This window comes from Pectinophora gossypiella, chromosome Z, assembly GCF_024362695.1.
Source record: "Pectinophora gossypiella chromosome Z, ilPecGoss1.1, whole genome shotgun sequence".
Taxonomy (NCBI): Eukaryota; Metazoa; Arthropoda; class Insecta; order Lepidoptera; family Gelechiidae; genus Pectinophora; species Pectinophora gossypiella.
Genome location: NC_065433.1, coordinates 1,205,524 through 1,228,465, shown reverse-complemented (window position 1 = coordinate 1,228,465; position 22,942 = coordinate 1,205,524). Strand labels below are relative to the sequence as shown.

At 36.1% G+C, this 22,942-nt stretch overlaps 1 protein-coding gene and 1 non-coding gene across 2 annotated transcripts in view; both read right to left on the bottom strand.

Moving 5' to 3' along the window:
- The window catches only part of LOC126380069 (transient receptor potential cation channel subfamily A member 1), a 58,890-nt gene extending 43,512 nt beyond the window's left edge, over nucleotides 1-15,378 (bottom strand). Inside the window, exon 1 of the mRNA XM_050029264.1 lies at nucleotides 15,241-15,378. Coding sequence (XP_049885221.1) covers nucleotides 15,241-15,378 — 138 coding nt within the window. The remainder of the gene's footprint in view (nucleotides 1-15,240) is intronic.
- Nucleotides 15,379-18,291: 2,913 nt separating this feature from the next.
- Nucleotides 18,292-18,364, bottom strand: Trnav-aac (transfer RNA valine (anticodon AAC)). The gene has a single exon. It is a non-coding gene; the product is annotated as a tRNA-Val (tRNA).
- Nucleotides 18,365-22,942: the final 4,578 nt, after the last annotated feature.

The window sequence follows — 22,942 nt, the reverse complement described above, 5'->3', positions numbered from 1 at the left end:
GAGCTCGGTGGCGAAGCGGTAAACGCGCTCAGTCTGCGATTGTTGAAGTTAAGCAACTTTCGCAAAGGCCGGTCATAGGATGGGTGACCACAAAAAAAGTTTCCATCTCGAGCTCCTCCGTGCTTCGGAAGGCACGTTAAGCCGTTGGTCCCGGCTGCATTAGCAGTCGTTAATAACCGTCAATCCGCACTGGGCCCGCGTGATGGTTTAAGGCCCGATTTCCCTATCCATCCATAGGGAAGGCCCGTGCTCCAGCAGTGGGGACGTTAATGGGCTGATGATGATGCCCACTTTCTCTTATATGCACAAATGTCACATTGCAGTATTGCTTTTTAGATGGATTGTTTCAATGCGGCCTTTTTAACCACCCAATTTCTTCGAAAAAGTTAAAAAAAGACATTCGACAAAAGCATTAAATTAGTTGGTTGAAAAGGTTTCTCCGTAGTATAAAAATAATGCACCAACTCAAAAACGTGTGTCTGGAAACGTCTATTTCATATCGTGTAGCGGATATTCAAGATGTTCCTCCAGGAAATATCTTGTATAATACACATTTATTTTTATCATTTTCCTGATACTTACTTTTCCAATAATATGCTGATTTTCATACGACGCGATGTTAGCGTTGATCGACTGATATTTCCTAACTTCAACATACATATTTTTTTGTCATTTCTCGTTAGACTCTATGTACACTATGTTTTTATGGCCTCTGTGGTCCAGTGGTTGAGCGTTGGGCTAACGATCCGGAGGTCCTGGTGTCGAATCTCAAATTCCATAGCCAATTTACCGGTAAAATATATATTTTATGTACTTCGGAAGGCACGTTAAGCCGTTGGTCCCGGCTGCATTAGCAGTCGTTAATAACCGTCAATCCGCACTGGGCCCGCGTGATGGTGGAAGGCCCGATCTCCCTATCCGTCCATAGGGAAGGCGCGTGCCCCAGCAGTGGGGACGTTATTGGGCTGATGATGATGATGATATATTTTATGTTATAGGCTGCAATTTTATCATTACAACTCTTTTCGTATAGATACTTACTGCATATAAAAATATTTCTTTTAAAAAAGGTTTTTAGCTTTCCTGTGATAAGGAGGGATCTACTTGCATAAAAGACGATATTAGATTTTAGCCCTGCAGGTATAATGCACAAGACGACCTTTTAATATACTATCGCGGAGCTGAGTATGTAAGTTTGCGGACGAGTGGAGTGCAAAGTTGAAGTATGAACTATTTGTTCATACATGTGTGGCGCGCATTTCGCGCTCACTTGGACCTTCCAACCTCTTTCCTCTTTTTTTTTTGATGTGACTTATTGTATATTTGCCGCAGATGGCATTAACTACTTGGCCGGACACATGGGGAGCGCTGAGGGCTCTCGCCCGGTACAATATTTAAGACAACAGGCCTGAGGGTGCCTAGTAGGGCGCAAACTTCGGCTCAGGGCGTCGTCTGAGAGCAAGAATATTTGAAAGAATTAATCGACCCTATTGGGTCGATAGCAATAAACGCTGAATGAGCGTGATATGTCTATACACAGGTGTCTTTCCGCCTCACACCAATTCGAGCCTGATTTATTTCATCAATCAAGACAAAAATGTTCTAAATTACATTTACATTCCAATTAAAAAAATATCAGAAACAAATTAATACTTATAATTACTCCTTTATATTATACGGAAACTTGCGAACAATTTGCATTCCTACCGGCGACGACATGATTAAAAGTTCCATTTAAGTTTTCACCAACGAGCCAAAAGGTGAAAATAGAAGTTATTCTATTAGTACTAGCAAATTATGTAATTTACTTATAACAAGTTTCCTATGCCCGTGGACTACGGTTATAGCGCGCAACCCTTATATTCTTTTTTCAAAATTCAAATTCAAAAATATCTTTTTTCAGTAGGTAACATACTTCCACTTTGAGTAGTTAATGCCATCTGCGGCAAATCTACAATAAGTCACGTCAAAAAAAAAAAAAATTTGAATCGTCATTTTTTACACATCAATCGTCAACATCTCAACCGTTTAAAACTAAAGAACCCTAGACTGTTTTTTTTTTTAAAGTTAGTTTTAAATCTGTCTTTATTTAGTATTCAGAATTTCATAATTTATCTTTAACCTAGAACACGACCCTATTGGTTGTCACGGACATTTCTTTTTAATTATAATGATCATAAACTGTGTATGATAAAAGTTCCGCCTTAACACGTTAACTGACGCGTGTAGTCAGCGTGTAAATGAAATTTGGTGGCAAGACAAATAGAAGACATTTGCATTGTTAAGCGTGCTCACTCTCTCTGTGAGTTTGGTATGATTTAACCTTATTACAGCCAACGTCCTCTCATGTTGATTCTGAGGTCGATGACGAACTCCCACAACCCTCAAAAATAAAAATAAAAAAATAAAGAAAATATATTTTCTTTTCTTACATGTTTTTTTTTTTTTTGAGAGACCCCGCTCTTCTATAACAGTAGTAAATAGGTAAGAAAGTTTTCTTTAAAATATTAAATTAGGTAAATTTCGGTAGCCGTAAAGTAATCGAAAATATTTGTATTTTAAGGGGCTGAAGGGTGAGGTGATGAAGGATGAGGTCTCGCTCCACCTAATTATTTTACTAGGGCCACCACTGGAGTTACCGATCTCATCAACCCACCAGGGTGAACACACCAGTCAGGGTTATTATTGTAAAACTAAACGGGTTGGCGGGCATGCTAGGCCCATGGTATACAAGTGTATTACTGCTGACTCCTGTATACACCACATAATTTTATTTTAAGTTACTTATACCTGTCACTTTCTTATCCGCCGAAAAGGAAAGGGACGGGTAATCGACAGGCATAAAATGTATTTCACACGAGTCAATTTTAGGCAGATATTTAAAAACACCCTTTCCGAAATTTTACATTGGCCAATAACCGGACAGAATTAAGTTGACAGCACACGTCAAGCGAGTTGCATATGAGTGAGATGCCTATTTTATTCGCCCGGGTTATTCATTCACTTAAAATTAACAGTTGTTTTCCGTTTAGTCGGATAAGAAAATGACAGGTTTAACTTAAAATAGAATTAAGTAGGATGTGTCTGCAGGAATCGGGGCCATCGTGTGTGTTATACAGATAATAAGCGCAGTATTTACGTCAGTTTGGCAGCATGCCGAGTTAGTTGGCATTGCTGCATCTGCATTTTTTTTTTTTATCGTTTGACGTATTTCTCTTGAAGATAGTCAATAAAATTGTGCGAAAGTACATACACATAGCATGCCTACTGAATACAATTTCCATTCCCCTTAACCACACCCCGGACACTTCATACAAACAACCTCGTTTTACACAGACAGTACACATTGACATTATCGTACACGCGCATCTGTGTGTGTGACGTCTGACACCATACGAATCAAGTTAAACTATTTTCGAGGGGGTGAGGTAAACCTGGCTCAGATGCTGGTGGCGAGCGGAGAGTTGCCGTTCTATACGTAGTATTATTCCTTATTCTATTTTATTTATTTATGTATATTAAGAAACAAACGGTCATTTACATGAAAGTATTACATTATGGTAATTAGTTTAGACCTATAGTTTCCTTAATTAATAATTATAATTAACAACAATGTGGTCTGTAACTTAAATTACTTACTACTTCCATTTTAATTTATCTAGGGTAGTTTACTTAAATAAAAAATAATAAACATACAAAAAAAAACATACAAACGATTAAAGAACAAACAATATGGATGATTCCAAGGTCAAAGATAAACATTAAAGATGCAGATTACTGAATATCTTGACGTAAGTAATCGTTGTAATTAGTTGGAATCATCCCTTTAAAGAGAATTAATAATAATAAAAAAAAAAACATTAAAAAAAAGGAAACGTAATATTGACTAAATAAACAAGTACAGACTATCCAAAGCATTAATGGCCTTAAAGGCTTTTTTTACTGAGTATAAAGAGTTCTATGCCTTAACTGTAAATTATATCTAGTAGATGGTTCGTGGTGCGGTCGCTTTCAATGCAGCTTCGATTGTATTATGTCACGTTCCTATATCAATCCGAATAACTAAACATTTGAGCAAAATAGTAGAATACTTCGAATCGGCGGCCATCTTGGTTTTCCACCATTTTGAATTTTTTACCGGCGATAGAATTCGACAAAGTCTAATAAGTTTTGTGTAAAATATAGGGTGTAAGTGACATCGTAACGTAAACATTGACAGTTGATTGAAGCCAGTTGATGAAGCGGAATTTTACGTCGCAAAAGTATGAAAATGATTATTTTTTTAATTTTGCAATGTATTAAGCAAAGTAGTGACCAGAGTGTGGTATATCAGATTATGACCCCTAGGGATCCGAGGCTAATCTAAGTAGGTAGTTTATAGTCACATCAAAAATCATGCGAGGCTCACCCACACCCACCCTTAAAGAGTAAAGGCGAATCCTCAAAACTCCAGGTTTAACTATACGGCTTCTGAATAAGATATTAAGATACATTATATTCGATATAATATTAATATTACTTGGAGTTAGCAACGTAGAGAAGGTAAAATTCTCTTTGTATACCAACAAATATCTACTTCGTTTATCGTGTGGGTTATAAGGCGGAATACCAACCTCATGAACCCTGGTGTCAGGGTTATTATTGAGCCGCTAAAGGCCCCTGATGTGCCTCATGTGACGACTACATACTTACATCAGAAAGCAGTAACCGAAACCAACGCCTTAACGTGCCTTCCAAGGCACGGATCATCTTACTTTCGGACAATCAGGTGATCAGCCTGCTTTGTCCTAACCAAACCAGTGCCCACAAAGTTCGAACCCGGGACCTCCGAATCGTAAGCCCACGGAGGCCGTTCATCATAACGATCAATGTACCTCTGGCTACCCCAATTGGGATACAGTCGTGCTCGTAATTCCTAATGGGGCAGAGCCTCAAGTGGTCACAGACAAGTTGTCTTCAGATGGATAAGTTGAATGGATCTAAGATGAATGGATGGAAGTTATGATAGTAACGTAACCAAACGGGTCATCTTAAATAAAAGTGGCTGTAAAAAAAATCACTCCTACCCCAAAAATTTAACGAATGAATGAATGAATTAGTGAATGAGTATTAATTGGCATAACAATTACAGGAATTGTCTTCGAAATACGGAAATAGACAGAATAGCAAAAAAATAAGTTTAACAAAGCAAACCTCAATTATAGAAAATATTAAATAAATGAATTCAACATGTAAACATTTCTTAATTTAGTACGATAAAAATTTAAAAGAATAAAAAATAAAATAAAAATGTCACAAGATAAATATTCAACGCTAAAATAGGTCACATTACCATCAAACGTAAATGGAACACAACAAAAAAAAGGCCGCGTAACATTGCAAGGAAATCATCAATTATTCAGTCTACCACAATCTCTATCTCCAAGAAATTCGTGAACTGAATAATAACATTTACTTAATTTGCCGGATATAGTAATTAATATTATCATACATTCTTATTTATTTATTTAATAATTTATTGTACACAGGATAACACAAAAACACAATATGACGACAACATGAGGAGAGACAAAGGCACAACTTATTTTTTTTTTACAGTGTAGATGTATATTGACCTGTGTTTGTAGTCGTGGATTATGGTTCTGTCTATACCAATTGGATAGGGGTTGTAATGTGTGAGTAGAAGGTACAAAAAAGTACATTGTGCCCAAAATTCCCCAAGAAGACCTTTGAAATTGATCAGGCCGCAAACAGTTTCGTCCCTTACAAACCCGGGTTTACTCAAATACCTACAAGTGAAATGTTAGGAATGTCGATCACTACACTATTTGCGTTCTAGTATGGCAAGTATGACAACCGGACGGACATAGAGTCGTGAGGGGTACTTACTTACAGCTATAGAATACCAAATCAGAATCAGAAATCGGAAGAAAGGTGCAAGATAAATTACGAAATTCTGATTACTAAATGAAGACAGATCTAAAACATTTCCTTTTTTCTATTTAACTTATTTATTAATAAAAAACGTAATAATAAATCCGGCATTTTATTACGTTTTTCTATGTCACAGCGTGCTTTTTCATACAAATTCCATAGTAATTTCGTGTTTTGACGTTTGGTAAAAAGTAACTGATTTGACTACTTCGAAACTAGCCTATTATAATGACGTAATTTCGGAAGGTATTATGGCTGAAGAGAAGAAATGACATGAAACTGGATTAGCAACACATCTGAATTAATGAAGGTATACATTACAAGTTATTTATAAGGAAGACATTTTTATCATTTAGGTAAAGGTACATTTCAATTGTGAATGTGGGGTTGCCTGGAAGAGTTTTAAAGACAAGCCTAAGTTTTGTAACATTTTTTTTTTGTGATTGGTGGACAAGAATGAGTTTAATAATAATAATAGGCCTCTAAGTGCTGGCTTCGGCCCCACCCACGCCTTCCAAAAGTCCGAAACTCCATAGGCTCGAGATATGGAACTGACAAACAAATAACAACAAAGTATAATAAATACTAAGTACACAGAGGTAATTCTTTGAACACCGGAAATCAATATCAGTACCAAAAATATCCTAGAATCTATTATCTTATTTGCCATGTACTTAATTAAGAGACTTTTTGTAAAGTGTATTTGTATTGTATTTTATTGTACCTATTGTATTGTATTGTATCTTTTTGCAAATATCCAGTTGGAATTCATGTATGTCGCCAATTATTGTTAGTTCTAATTGTATATTTGCGAAAATACCAAAGATTCTAATGTATTCTATATCTAGAGCATCGGTGTTCGAAGGTATAATGGTAACTCCTCCACCCCGCACCAATTGTATCGGGTGGTGACCTCATCCCAACTTGGTCTTATTTTAGTCTTAAAACCGCTAAGAAGAAGTAAGGGGGAGGCAAACCTGCAGCAAGTCACGTCTAAAAAAAGTGTCTCCACACTAACGCAGCCAAGAACTAGAATGTTGGATTGGCTGGCGCAGCCGATGTGTCGAGTGTGCGGTTAGCCTTGGATCTAATTTCACGTTACATTATTCCCCTCTAGTCCTTTGAAGTATGAAACGATTTTGAGCGATCTGATAAATTCAGATCACTATTTTGTGTATAATTCTCAAAAAGAAAACCACAAGTTCGCTATAGTTACAGGGTACTGCACGCGCTACGTTATTGTCTACATCTGGAGGTCCCGGGTTCGATTCCCAGTGGGGTCGTATCACTAACATTGTTGACTTTGTGATCCATAGTTAAGACATTGCAGATTAATTACCCGATTGGTAACATGATCCGTGTTTCGGAGGGCACTTGCCTATGTAGTCGTTATATGAGCCATGTCAGGAACCTTGGCGGTTCAATAGTAATCCTGATTCCAAGGTTGATAAGTTCGGTCATGGGCCTCACAAGAAGAAAAAGATACTGGTGGACAAAACACTCAAGCCCAAGATAGTTGGAGTATTAGAGTACTAGTTGAAGTACTAGAATATTGTTTTGTTATACTAATTTCCTGTTCTGCGCACAAAGGAAGGTATGTAATGTCTGCTAAAATCACGCATTCTTTCCTTTTCGGCGGAAAAAATAATGACATAGACAACTTAAAATAAAATTAGGAGGTGTCTGCAGAAATAAGGGTCTTTGTTGTGATATTATAGTAATAAAATGAAGGAAATCTGGAATATTCTAGAAAAATGGAGTGTTATTTTTGTCCGAAAGATTTTGTTTTGGACAGGATACGACATTTGTCACGTCAGCTAATTTTCAATAAAATAAATCAATAAGTAGTCCGCTCAACTCCTGACTCTGTTCTACCTTGAGGATTCACAAACATACAAAATGTAATTTCTTATTCCCGACTTAATTAAGCCTCTGGTAATGTACGCTGGCTTGCTTCTACAGCGGAGATCGCCGGTTCAAATTCAAATTCAAATTCAAAAATATCTTTATTCAATAGGTAACATAGTTACACTTTGAATCGTCAATTTTACATAACGAACGTCTCATCCGCCTAAAACTACTGCAGCTTCTCACAACCTGTATAGCCGGGGAAAAGAAGCTGCAAGAAAAACCTCGGCACAGGGCCCTAGGCGTTCTTTAAAAAAATAAAAATAAACATAAAATATTGGTATACAATTGAGTAATTTAGCTGCCTAATATCAGTACTCAGACAGTTAATCCCATGCATTCATATCTTCTAAATAATCACTAACTTTATAATAACCTTTTTTGTAAAGTTTTTTGTAAAGTTCAAACCCCGGAACAGGATTTGTACGAATGTGTCATTAATTAACACAGTTGGCTCGACCATTATAGACGGCGATACGGCTTACCACCTATCACGTTGGTCACGTAGTTCATCTTGAGATGGACGTACCAATTGGGTCCCAATTGGGCTAGTCAGATTGAAAGGACTTTCCAATCGACATTCCCTAAACACACGATAGATGGCGTTGTTCACTTTTAACGTGATAATTACCTATTTTCTCGTTGCTGGGGTATTAATTGTTCAAAAACGTAATGTAATGGCAGAAGCATATATGTATAAAACTAATTGTTGCTTGATATTTGGATCATATTATGTATATAATGATGTTGCTAGCTATATTGCTTCTCTTTATTTTGATCAGAATAATAATGGGTGGAAGTTGTAATTGTATCTTGGTGTAATAATATAATAATCATAGTATGTTTTCTTTATTGTATATAAGTAGGTACGTAATTGAGTTTGGTGTGTCCGTGGCTCACGTTCGATAGGTCTCCCATAATACCAGCGCCGCGGCCCGTGCTAAGCACGTGTCACGGCATTATGCTGAGGGAGATCCTTTTTTTATTTTGGACGCCTCCATTGTGTATTTAATGTCTGTATTATTTGTCTTTTTGTCTTTGTTTTTTTTTCTATTTTTTTTATTTCTGTAATGTAAGTTTGTAAATGTGGCGTCCAATATGGAAATAAATATTTTCTTTCTTTCTTTCTTTCTTTCTTTCTTTCTAATAAAAATGGTCATCATTTAAAAACTATGAAAAAAAAGAACTAATAACGAAAAAAAAACTTAACAACGCCATCTATCGTATTTTTGGGAATGCCGATTGGAAAGTCCATCATTTATGTATTAGTAGTTCCGACTTACCTATAATTAACTCTGTAATTATAATATTTCAAAGGTACCTCTTATAAACAGGAAACTAAGTAGATTGGATGGATAACAGTAATTAGCACAAGGTGTTTGCTTTGAAATCTGGCATGCTTTGATAGTCAAAGAGTCGGGAAACTATCAGGCAGGTATATATTGATGTATGCATCAGCTTAATATATACGCTCTCCGTGGCCCAAAGAATGAGCGTTTGGCTAATAATCTGGAGCTCCTGGGTTCAAATCCCGTTTAAAACAAACAAATCAAAAGTGAAATAAGTTAATAGATTCCAAATGTTTCTTTTTGGTTTTTTTTTTGTTAAATATTTCTATTAGTAAAAAAGAAGGAGGTAGATTTTAATCCTAATATTGATTTCAAAAATGCTTCGTTTAGTAGAAATAATTATATAAATGGGTAGTTTCCTAGGTCAAAGATAAATTATGAAATTCTGAGTACTAAATAAAGACAGTTTTCGTTTTCTTTTTTCTATTTAACTTCTTTCTGTAGCCTAATCCATGTCCCACTGCTGGGCCTCCCCCTTCTCTTTCCAACCCTCCCTGTCCCGGGCATCGTTCCGCCAGGTGTGCCGGAAGGCGTCCAGCTCGTCCCTCCACCGTCGTCGTGGTCTACCTCGACGTCGACGACCCTGTGGGGACCAATCAGTTGTAATTTTGGCCCACTTTTCCGGATGCATACGGCAGACATGTCCCGCCCATTCCCACTTCAGTTTAGCGGATTTTTCTCCGACATCTGCCACTTGAGTTTTGGAGCGCAGTGTCGTATTTAACTTATTAATGAATATTAATAATGTAAAATGTAATACGACATTTTGTCACGATTTTCTATAACGTCACAGATTGTTTTTTTATACAAATTCTGTAGTAATTTCGTGTTTCGACGTTTAATAAAAAGTAACTGATTTGATTAGTTGGAAACTACCCTATTGGAAACGTTAAAAAAGAAATTGCTCTCTATGTAGCGAAAATCTCTAGTTACAGAACACGGTTCGTCATTTCTGCGAACTAAATTTGGTAAGCCTACCTTCATGTGGCAAGACAAGGGATGCCAATTGTCAGGGAATTGCGAAGAAAGAACCATTTACACGCACACTGGCTTTGTATAAAGCCTAACCTTTACTAAATTCTAGTCTGGGATTAGTTTAAGCAAGTTCGTAACAAGAAATAACGCTGCTTCTAATGAATCTAAACACCCAGTATTAAAAATTATGAAATTTATGTTTCATAATCTTCACCTGCCTAGCGTCATCCTACGTTTACAAGGTCCACTCACAAGGCCACTGACAGGTCCGGTTCTTTTTAACAGAGAAGACTACCACCTGAGCTTTCAAGCAAAAGGAAAACCATCCCAGTTACATTATTAATTAATTAATTTATTTATTTATTTCATTAAGTACCACTACATTATATATATAAAACATTAAAATCTAAGACAATTACTGAAATAATACTTATACCTGTATAAGAAAATTTTCAGTAATTGTGTCCTGTATAAGTATTATTTCAGTTAGTGACTTCGTAACGAAAACTTTGAGGGATGATTGAGACCATGATTCTGAGATGATATCAAGTGGAATTTTCCGTCGCAAAACTATGGAACAGAAAATAACTTAAAAAAAACAAAAATATTCTTGAAATTTCGGACTGAAAATTCCACTTGATATCAACTCAGAATCATGGTCTGAATCATCCCCCTCAGTATTCGTTACGGTGTCACTAACACCCATACCTACTTGTATGACTACAGTATGTACTTGTGCGGGGTGTAAGTGACATCGTAACGAATGCTGAGGGGGATGATTCAGCTGATTATTCTGAGTTAATATCAAGTGGAATTTTTCATCGCAAAAGTATAGAATTGAAAATAATTAAAAAAAAACTAAAAAAAACATGAATTTTGCGACGGAAAATTCCACTTGATATCAACTCAGAATCATGGTCTGAATCATCCCCCTCAGTATTCGTTACGATGTTACTAACACCCTGTATATATGACAATTACAGTGTACATATCATCTCATCATCATCAACAGCCTATACACGTCCCACTGCTGGGCACAGGCCTCCCCTCAATCAACCGGAGGGGGTATGGAGCGTACTCCACCACGCTGCTCCACTGCGGGTTGGTGGAGGTGTTTTTACGGCTAATAGCCGGGACCAACGGCTTATCGTGCCCTCCGAAGCACGGAATCATCTTAGTTTTTCGGACAATCAGGTGATTCAAGCCTGAAAAGTCCTTACCAAACAAAGGACAGTCTCACATATCATCTACAAATTAGTAATTAAATTAACAAAGCAGTCTCTATTTAACCTTAACTGACAAATGTGAAATTAAAGTAGAATAATATAAAAATAAAAAATATGAATTTACTTATTACTTACTAGATTGGACTTAAGTATTTTTAGGACATTTCTCACAAAACTTAAATGAGTGTCATAGAACACATCATGGTTTCAGCGCGACATTATTATTATCATTAGATCAGATACCTCGATCCCAGTGTTTTCTTTTACCGTGTGGGTTACCAACCTCACCAACCAGTGTCACGGTTGTTATTCACCCGCCTTAGCCGCCTTGCTTACATCGGTGAGTACTCGTAGTAACCGGGACCGGCTTAACGTGCATTCCCAAGTACGGATCATCTTGCTTAAGAACAATCAGGTGATCAACGTGTAATGTCCTGCGGCACGCTGAGGGGTGAGGATATGGTATCCCGACGTGCCGGCAGAGTAGGAGAATGATTGGTGATGACGATGATAAAGTAGAAGCAACAGCAACAGGAATATATACAGTTTATTAAAAACACTTCACAAACAGGATAGGAATATACATAGTTCACAATATTACACACTTCACAAAAGAATCAAGACTTAGGAATTAGAGGGCACGGCCCTAAATAGTATAAAATATACTTGTTGTTTTAATGAAGGTAGGAATGCAGTGAATCAAAAGTGAGTAGAATGAAAGGAAATGCGAATGGAATGGAATGAGAATTTCGTAATTTTTAAATTACGATGATGATGGTCCGAACAAAAGGCCAGTATGTGCAGAGTTTGTACTCTGCTACAGTCCTAACCAAACTGAGGACCTTGAAGACGTTCAATTGTCGAATCCAGTATTTTACTTCTTATCTTCGGTTGTATAGACATCAACCGACGTTATCAGCCAGTTTTTTGATTATTATTCGGTTGCCAAAGGTTACTGACATGGCTCATGTGACGACGTGCTCGAGTATGTGATACCCGGGACTGGTAATTATCCAGTATTATGTTACGCAATATTATCCTTCGTCTACAATTAGGAGCTCATGATTGGCGTCTTTAAATCTTTGCCCAACTTTTTGACATATAAAACCTGGCAATATTTGTAATTAATCTACGAGCATAATTTTGCAACATTTATTGTTTACTTCTTCTTCTATCGTGTGGGTTGTTAGGTGGACAACCAATCTCATCAACCCTGGTGTCGGGGTCATTACTGAACCGCCATAGGCTCCTGACATGGCTCATGTAACGACTACGTACTTACATCAGTAAGTGATTACCGGGACCAACGGCTTAGTGCCTTTCGAAGCAAGGATCATCTTACTTTTAGACAATTAGTTGATCAGCCTGTAACGTCCTAACCAAACTAGGGATCACAATGTGATTTTTGTGATTTATCCCCATCGAGATTCGAACCCGGGACCTCCAGATCGGGACCTAAAATGATACTTGACAAATGTATTCATATTTGGATCATAGACAATTGATATCACGTGATTTCCAGAATTTGTGTCTGATTAATGGCAACAGGTGCGCCCCCTTTTACTTGGACCTTAAACATAGATGGTGAGGAGTGAGTGCATAGGAGTATACTGTATACCTCTGCCTAACCCCTTCGGGGATACAGGCGTGATGCTGTATTTGTGTGTCACTAATAAAATACTTCACAAATCGACACTTTTTTTTTAAAATATACATTCATTTGAGATTTTTGTTAACAAAACCTCGCAGTTAACACGCAAATTACTATCCAGGTCAGTTTTTACCCGGAAATTCAAACAAATCCAGGTTTTGTCGAAACACATATCAGACGTCATAAAGATTTGTGTTTGATCACAATATTTAAGAAATCTCAAATTATTAATTGAGAAAAAAAATAGTACTTACTTAAGAAAGTATAAGTTTAAAATAGAAAAAGTAATAAATGATATGTTAGCTGTAAGATTTGTATTGTAATGTAAAAAAATAAGTTTTGTTTATGGTGTAAAAAATAAAAAGCACATAATTTGATAAAAAAAATGTAGAAATAGAAGCCAGTCTAAAAGAAAGATTATTTAAGATATTCATGAAGGTAAAGAAAAATAATAAGTAAAATATTTTAATAGCTCTTAAATATTTATCATCATCTTTTTTGTAGTAAGTATTTGATCCTATAATGGGGATAGAAAATCCGTTCACAAAAGCATTAATTTACTGAGTAATTAAATTTCTTACGCTTATTTGCTTCAACGTGGTATTGTAATTTGTAATTATTGAAATTGTTATCAGGTTTTACTACGACTGGTTTTGATAACAATAATATTTTTATTTATTACGACATCATTACATCAACATTTTAGTAATGGCCTCTGTGGTCCAGTGATAGAGCGTTGGGCTTACGATACGGAGGTTCCAAGTTCGAATCCCGGTAGGGCCATATCACAATAACCACTTTCTAATTCCTAGTTTGGTTAGGTCATTAACTGATCACTTGATTGTCCGAAAGTAAGATGATCCGTGCTTCGAAAGACAGATTAAGCCGTTGGTCCCGGTCGCTAAGTGAATAGTCGTTACATGACCCATATCAAGGGCCTTTGGCGGCTCAATAATAACCCTGACACCAGGCTTGATGAGATTGGTAATTCACCTCACAACTCACACGATAGAAGAAGAAGAATATGTTAGTAATTAAAGAACCTAACTTGTAGTAAAATGTTAGCTCTAACTCGAATAAATGTTAGTAGTTTTCCCTTCTCCCGTTGGAAAGTAAGACAGGCAGTCGCTTTTGTAAAAAACCGGACCTTTCGAATCTTTAGGTTAGGTAAGCGGACTCCGTTGTTGATTTGGTTGGAATCTTTTAATTAATGTAAGTAACATTATCGAACTCGTGAAATAATAAATTAGACTCCAACTAGTAAAATCAGTAACATTTTACTAAACTTCAAAATACGAAATTACCATGGAATTTGTATGAAAAAGCAACCTGAGACGTCATAGAAATACGTGAAAAAATGTCACATTTATTGTTACATTTTATTTATTAAAATCATAAAGTTTAAGATTGAAAAAAGAAAACGTTTTCTGTCATCTTTAGATCTGTTTTTTTTTTGTAATCAGAATTTCATAATTTATCTTTGACTTAGGTAACTATCCCATTGTGATAATAATATGGCTCTCAAAGAATTTTCGTTGTATTTTTTGTTGGTTTATTTTTTGTGATATGATAATTATGATGAACTAGGGTCTTCAAAACTTTTAAAGGGATTCTGAAACACGACTCTTACTGAGTAGAGTTAGGTCACAGCATCTTGAGGGGTATTGCTGATAGGTATGAGTGTCCTATGACAAATTAGACGATGGGTGTCTATTCTAGTTAGACGTAATTAGGACTCAACCAGAATTATATACTGCAAATATGTATACTTTTAAATATAGAACATTGTTTTATTTGTTACTAATATGCACACTAACATATTATTATTTATTTCAGACCCAATAATAAATAATAAAATAAAACAAATATTTCAGACTTTCGTCCATACATGTGTTAGTAAAAGACTCTAGTAGAAGAAAAGAGAAAGTCTGAAATATTTGTTTTTTTTTTATTTTTATTTATTATTTTATTATTGTTCATCAGCGAACCTGGTGAATTCAACAGTGCAGTTAGTCTCCGCAGGCCAGCTTGTGGCGAGCTGTTGGTGAGTGACGACACCACGGAGCTGTTTTATTATTTTTATTTATTATTATTATTTATTTATTTTATTTCAGACTTCCGTCCATACATGTGTTGTTTGTTATTATTTTATTTTTAATAATGTTTGTTATTTTACTTTTAAAAACAGAATCCTTACTTGCAATATTTCCTCAATTGACGCCTTGCTCACGTTAACTAGTCCCAACATTTTCGACCAATGCCGCGGTAGTTTAATCGCGCCACTTTTCATACTTTGCAGATTCCTCAACCTCTTCGACTGGTTGAAAGACCCCATTGTTTCCCAAAGTGAAAGTCAAAATAATTACAAAAAAAACTTTTTCGCGATTTCACTACGCTGTACGTAGACGCGTAACTCAACCGGCTACATGACTCCAACTGACTACGACACTGCTACGTCTCGTGTAGCGGCGCTACGGAGCGGAGTGTTCTACGAAATCGTCAATATTGCCCGGTAATTTAAGGTCCATTGTCGAATGTCGTTTGGAAATTTCATAATAAGCCAAGGGCAGGAGACAAAATATGGCTTAGTGTATCTACTCGACACGACATCGTTCTTAAAGGCTTAGTTACGATTACACTTCACCTCTCAGCTGGACACAGAATTGAGAATAAGCAACAACAGACTTATAAATAATACATACATACGTACATAAACTCACGCCCGTAATCCCTAATGGGGTGGGCAGAGCCACAAGTAATCAAAGACAACTTGCAGCCACTGTGATACGATGTCGTAAGCTGGATGTGATGAACCTTATGGTGATAAGGGATCAGCCTATCGCCCATAACATTAGTCCATCATGATAAAGGACACAATCTCTTTGTCGGTTTTTACGACATGCCCGGGAAGACAAGCAGCTTATAAATAATCTTGGAGAAAAAGTCGACTCCAGTTAATGTTACTGCGGGTTTGGGAATATAACTAACCACAAAATTTATTAAAATGCCATAAACTATAGATAGGTATGTACCTATATTTAAAAGAACGTCTAGGGCCCTGTGGCGAGGTTTTTCTTGCAGCTTCTTTTCCCCTGCTATAGAGGTTGTGAGAAGCTGCAGTAGTTTTAGGCAGATGAAAAGTTATGTAAAAACGATTCAAAGTATAACTGTGTTACCTACTGAATAAAGATGTTTTTGAATTTGAATTTATCAAGGTTACCGGAGAAAGACAAAACAATATGACAACGAAACTTAAGTCATTTTTTTGTACACAAGTGTATTACAAACAATAAAATAACACAGAACCTCGCCTGTACGTGCCCATACCCCTGAAGGGGTAAGCAGAGGTGAAAAGTATACAGGGTGTTAGTGACATCATAACAAAAACTTTTAGAGGTGATTTAGACCATGATTCTGAGTTGATATCAAGTGGAACTTTTCATGGCAGAAGTGTAGCACTGAAAATAATTTTAAAAAATAATCATGAATTTTGCGACAAAAAATTGCACTTGATACAAAAAAAAATGAATTTAAAAGAATGAAAAATGTTTTTATTACCAGAAAACAATAAAATAAAGCACATAAAATAGGATGGGTACTTATATTAAAAATATATCTACTTAAATGAACAGAGGTTGCCAAACTAGGCGGAGCCTGTATCTTGGGAGACCATAAAAAATGGGTACGTGATGTTGGCGCACAGTTTGCCAAAGAAAACTTAAAATTAAACTTAAAGAAAGAAAGAAAGAAAGAAACATTTATTACTTCCGGACACCACAGACACAGACAGACAGGTACATTACATTTAACACAGGACAGAAACCACACGGAAATAAATAAGTACACAGACAAAAAAAAAATATAAAATAAAAAAATACCAAAACAAAAAGAAAAACAAACCAAATTCATAAAAACAATAATAATAAAACAAAGTATCTAAATGCAACGCACTGACGTCACATCTAAGTATTAGAAACTCAGAATCATGGTCTGAATCATCCACTTATTCGATACGATGTCACTAACACCCTGTATGTATACACTCAAATCTCGGCAGCTACGTTTAATTCCAATGTAACAGGGGGCGAGAATCCTGATATCCACGTGATGTAAATTACTAATGATCCAAACGGGAATTCCAGCTGATAATGTCGACTGTGGTTCAGAAACCGCTCCGTGATCTTGAAACGTGACACTATGATGTAAGTCACACGTTCTAATTTTTTTTTTTCTTTTGTTCTTTTTTTTTTGACGTGGCTTATTGTAGATTTGCCGCAGATGGCATTAACTACTTGGCCGGAACACACGTTCTCCGAACTGTGTTATCACGGATTCTTCACGAGATTAATTTCAATTGATTTATTTCATTTCAACGGCCCATTTGGTAGAACGCTTGCCTCTCACTTTGAGGTCGCAACCCTAAACCTTGTGTGTGCTTGAATGATTGTCGAATTTGTTTTCGAATTCATATTTGAATCATAAATGATTGTCACGTGCTCAGCGGCGGAAAGCATCGTGGTAAAACCCACATGTTCGGAGGTATGTGACCTAATCTGTATTGGGCTGGTTTTCCCATCGCGGTTTGGAAGGTCAGACAGGCAGTCGCTTCTGTGAAAAACCGGACCTGTGAAATCTTCAGGTTAGGTAAGCGGACCCTGTGAAAAACGGGATAATGCTAAGGAGATTATGAGATTTATTATTACTACATTTATTTCAGATTTTACTCCATATTATTGTTAGTAAGAAGAAAAGCAGTTATAAAATAATGTTAATAAAATAACAGTAGGTAATTTGTTTTTCATAGACACCAAAGAATTAGGCAATTATTATGAGACTAGCTTTTGCCCGCGACTTCGTCCGCGTGGAAGGATTTTTCCCGCTAATTTCCGTTCCCGTGGAAATATCGGGAATTCCTTTCTTAGTGCACCTCTACGGTACCTAAGCTACGTCCCTTCCAAATTTCAAGTGCCTACGTTTAGCCGTTTAGGCTGTGCGTTGATATGTCAGTCAGTCAGTTTCTCCTTTTATATATTTAGATTTATTTTATTTCAAAACATTTATTTCAAATTTCAAAGGGGTTAACGGGCCGCCAGTGTTGGTTTAGCATGTAATCCCGTAAAGACGACCCAGCTTAGCTTCAATCACTTATGCACTGCGCTTAGCCGAACAAAACGATGAAAATGTGACATAAGCGGATTAAGTTATGTATGTAAACGGAAAACCTTTAAAAATAAATACCAAAAAGAGATGTTTCCGCCCGGGATCGAACCAGAGACCTTCTGCGTGTTAGGCAGATGTGATAACCGCTACACCACGGAAACTTCCAAAGATGCGCTTCATTTCTGCATCTCTATCACCGAAAATCAATATTTCATAAATTCACAATCCTTACATTTAGAAACAGATGATAAGCGCATATTTCATGGATATATGTATAAACTTGAAGGTGAATTTAACATTTTTGAATCTACGTCATTTTGCGAAGTGTTATGGCTTAGGAGAAGAAATGACAAGAAACTGCAACAGCAAAACATCTTTTAAATCAATATAGATATACATTAATTACCAGGAACTTTTATCATTTAGGTAATCATTAATCTTACAAAGCTTTTTTAGATAAAGTAAACCGAATATTAGTTTTAAATTATTTTTTTGACGACGATGTTAAGCGATGATGCACGATGTTTATTGATGATGCACGATGATGAAAGTTGATGGATGATGATGAAAGATCATCCATCGATGATGATTGTGCAATGGGCATGGCATGATATGGTTTTTCTTTTATTTCAAAAATAAAAGTTGTTGCACCTAATATCTCTTACTTTCGGTTGATTAATTAATTTACTGACACTTTCAATATATTTTTTAATGAAAATTTCTTAAAAATTGAGTATTAACAGAGTTGTAGGTGTAATGAGTTTTAATTTAGTAGCAGAGTAATTACTGTCACTTTTCCGAAGCCCGTAGCTCGAAAACGGGTGGGAATTCAGAAAAGTGTATAATTACATTTTTGAAGAAAATTTTATGAGCTTTTATTGAATGTTAGAACTTTTTTTCTTTAAGACGCACCGTTTTTGAGATATAAGCGAAAAACCCAAAAATGTGACCTTTCCCGCTCTCATTTAAACCATCTCGCCCCCTAGACGTGGGCACTTTTAGTATGCTAACTCCCTTTTCATGAAGAACACTCTTAGGACCCCTCTTACACACTCTTCAACCTTTATTGGCCGGAGTACATGGAGTGATTATCGATTTGTATTATATCACTTTTTCTTGTTTTCAAATATGGAATATGTAGAAATGGGGTGTAGGAGGAAAGAGTAGGGGGACGGGAGGCAGTCTTGGACGCACTTCAAACAACAACATATTTACGTAACTAATTTGTAATCTAATATAATAACCGTTATTGTTAGTCAAATATAATATTAATTAATCTATATCTATATTTTTTATAAATTATATTTATTTTTAATGAAATATATTTTGAGGTTACTTCAAAGTTCAAAGATGATTTTGAATATCGAAAAACAAAAAGAATTTGCAGTTTCAGCCTAGTTAACTTCATAAAATGTTGCTTTTTATTTGAAATACAAATTACAATATTAATAATAATAATTTTATTTCATTTTATAAATAATTTAATTTTAATTTATCTAATCTAATCTGATGTACTTATACTTATAATTATGGATATTAATATGAAAATAAATAATTTGAAGTTCACTTTGGATTTTATTTTATTTATTCAATAATATACACTGTCCATGTAAAACTATACATGTATGTCCTGTGATGTAAAAGACGATATAGTGACTAAGATTGAGAAGGGAATGTTTGGTTGGTTTGGACACGTAGAGCGGATGAAGGATAAGAGAGTTGCGAAAGCGGTATGTAAAGCGAAAGTTGATGTTATGGCTGGCAGAGGAAGACCTAGAAGGACTTACGTTGACCAGACTCTGAACCGGCGTGCGTGTAAGAAGCGATTGATGAATATGGAGGAAGCAAGACAAGTGTGTCAGGATCGAAGTAAATGGAATTTTAATTAATAAAGACATTTCATTTCATTTCAATTCTATAGTGTCTGCTTACCCCGGTGAGAAATAGGCGTCAGTTTATGTATGTATGTCCATACCCCTCCGGTACAATGAAGGGGGGGATACTGTGCCCAGAAGTCTACTGCAACAGCCTATATAAGTCCTAACCTATACGTATATACTTAGGGTGTTTTATGTTGAATGTTTTATGTTTGCTTCAATGTGCCCTTTTTATCCCTCTACGCTATATAAAATGTCGGTTATTAAACCCTAGTTGCCATTAAATCAAAAATGACAGCCTCCGTGGTCTAGTGGTTAGAGCGTTAGGCTCACGATCTGGAGGTCCGGGTTCAATTCCCGATGGGGACATTGTCGAAATCACTTTGTGAGACTGTCCTTTGTTTGGTAAGGACTTTTCAGGCTTGAATCACCTGATTGTCCGAAAAAGTAAGATGATTCCGTGCTTCGGAGGGCACGTTAAGCCGTTGGTCCCGGCTATTAGCCGTAAAAACACCTCCACCAACCCGCAGTGGAGCAGCGTGGTGGAGTATGCTCCATACCCCCTCCGGTTGATTGAGGGGAGGCCTGTGCCCAGCAGTGGGACGTATATAGGCAGTTTATATGCCATTAAATGTTATACCTACCCATTTTATAATAATTATTTATTACGTTTGTTTGCAAGCTATTGTTTTATGGCAAAGAGCCTAGCGCCACCTCGTGAGTTATTGTAGGACTTTTACAACATCACCTGAGAGACAAACTACTGTCCCTTCCAGAACAGCCTACAGGCTTTAAAATAAGGAATAAATACTACGTATAGAATGGCAACTCTCCGCACCCCACCAGCGTCTGAGCCAGGTTTACCTCGACCCTCCTCGAACATAGTTTTGACTGAATCGTGAAAGCTGCGCGCGTTGTTTTTAACTTTTATCAGTTCAGTTTATAATGTTCGAATTTTGAAATTGGACGCCGATGTTCTTTTGTCTGATTCGAGGCCTGTGCCCAGCAGTCGGACGTACACAGGCTGTTTATGTTTATGTATGTATATGTCACCGTAAAATTGTAAATAACGTTAGATTATAATCTATCTCGCGAGATTGTGAACTGTCGAAAAATTGTGAAACGTAATGTACTGCTCACAATTTAACGTATTATTATTCGTCAGATTATAATCTATCGAAGTAAAACTGTTAAATCACAATCTTACAATTGTCAAACTGTCAACTGTCCGACGGCTGTCCCTGATTGGTCGGCCTTACAGTAGACCGTTCTGTGTCCATAGAGTTAGGAATAAAACACAGGTGTCAGTCAAATAAAATAAATGCTCTTCAAGATTGTGAAATCAAGTACGTATTTATTAATTATTTAGTAAGTAATCAATAATTCTGACATCACATGGTAAGAAAAAATGTATCAAAATTAAAAAATCTGAAACGTATCATTCAGTATACTTTTCGTGTGTAAGATAAACATGTTGGCGGCATAGGGATGGCCCAAGGGCCACCCCTGCCGCACCCTAACCTACTGTTATGCCTTGTAAAAATTATGACAAAACACTATTATTCTAAAAAAGAATTATGGATATCTATTTATTAATCCCAAAAATAAGTTATACCTAACAAACCAGTATTCCTAGATGTTATTATGGGAAAGTAAAACTATTATGCTAAAAAACGTTATGCAAAAAGGATTATGATAATTAAAATTATGACAAAAACATTTATGCATTTTAAGAGAATCCCAAATTAACATTATGCTCACTCTAATAGTTTTGTAACTCTATGGTATAGCACGCGAGGTGCGTTTCGTATCACAATTTGACGGTTTCACTTCGATAAATTATAATCTACCGAAAAATAATACGTTAAATTGTAAGCAATATGATACGATTCATAATTATTCGACAGTTCACAATCTCGCGAGATTCAAATCGATAGATTATAATCTAACGTTATTTACAATTTTACGGTGACATATACACGTGTGCTTGTCGAAACAAATACCATTATCTGACCTCTTTTAGTTTGGCAGGCGTTACAGGTAAGGCAGGAGACGTGTGAGCTCGACGGACTATCCACATCTTTTATCGTAACTATTCTTCATATTCCGTAGAATAATATGGTACAGTCAAACATTATATCAGCTGGAACAGGAAAATGTTTATCTGTAACTACAAGATATATTTGATAAAAATAAAATAGACGTTTTTCAATCTTATTCTTGAAATGTTCCTTTGAAAGATTTATCTTATTTAAGTTTAGGAAATTAGACTGTGACCCCGATTCTTGCAGACACTTCCTAATTATATTTTAAGTTATACCTGTCACTTTCTAATCCGCCCAAAAGGAAAGGAACGGATGATTGTCAACAAGTTAATTTTAATAAGAATGAATAACCCGGGCGAATAAAATAGGCATCTCGCTGGTATCTAATTCGTTTGACATGCTGTCTACTTAATTCTGTCCGGGTTATTGGCCGATGTAAAAATTTTAGACGGTTGTTTTAGAAGTCTGCTTAAAATTGACGTGTATTCCATAAATTTTATGCCTGTCGATTACCCGTCCCTTTCTTTTTCAACGTGTAAGAAAATGACAGGTATAACTTAAAATAAAATTAGATGGTGTCTGCAGAAATTAGCACCTGTATCCAACATTGATATGTAATAATGGTGTCTATTCGGGCTAACACAAACTTAATTTAATTTTTGTTTGACAGCTATTATTGCCGTCCTTCACTAACAATACGTGCTAGAAAGAGACGAAGGTAGTTTTAGTCTGTCAAATTAAGTTCGTGGTTGCCGAATCGACACCATTACGTTACTATACGAGTATTGTAACAAAAAACATTAATTAAGAGTCAAGA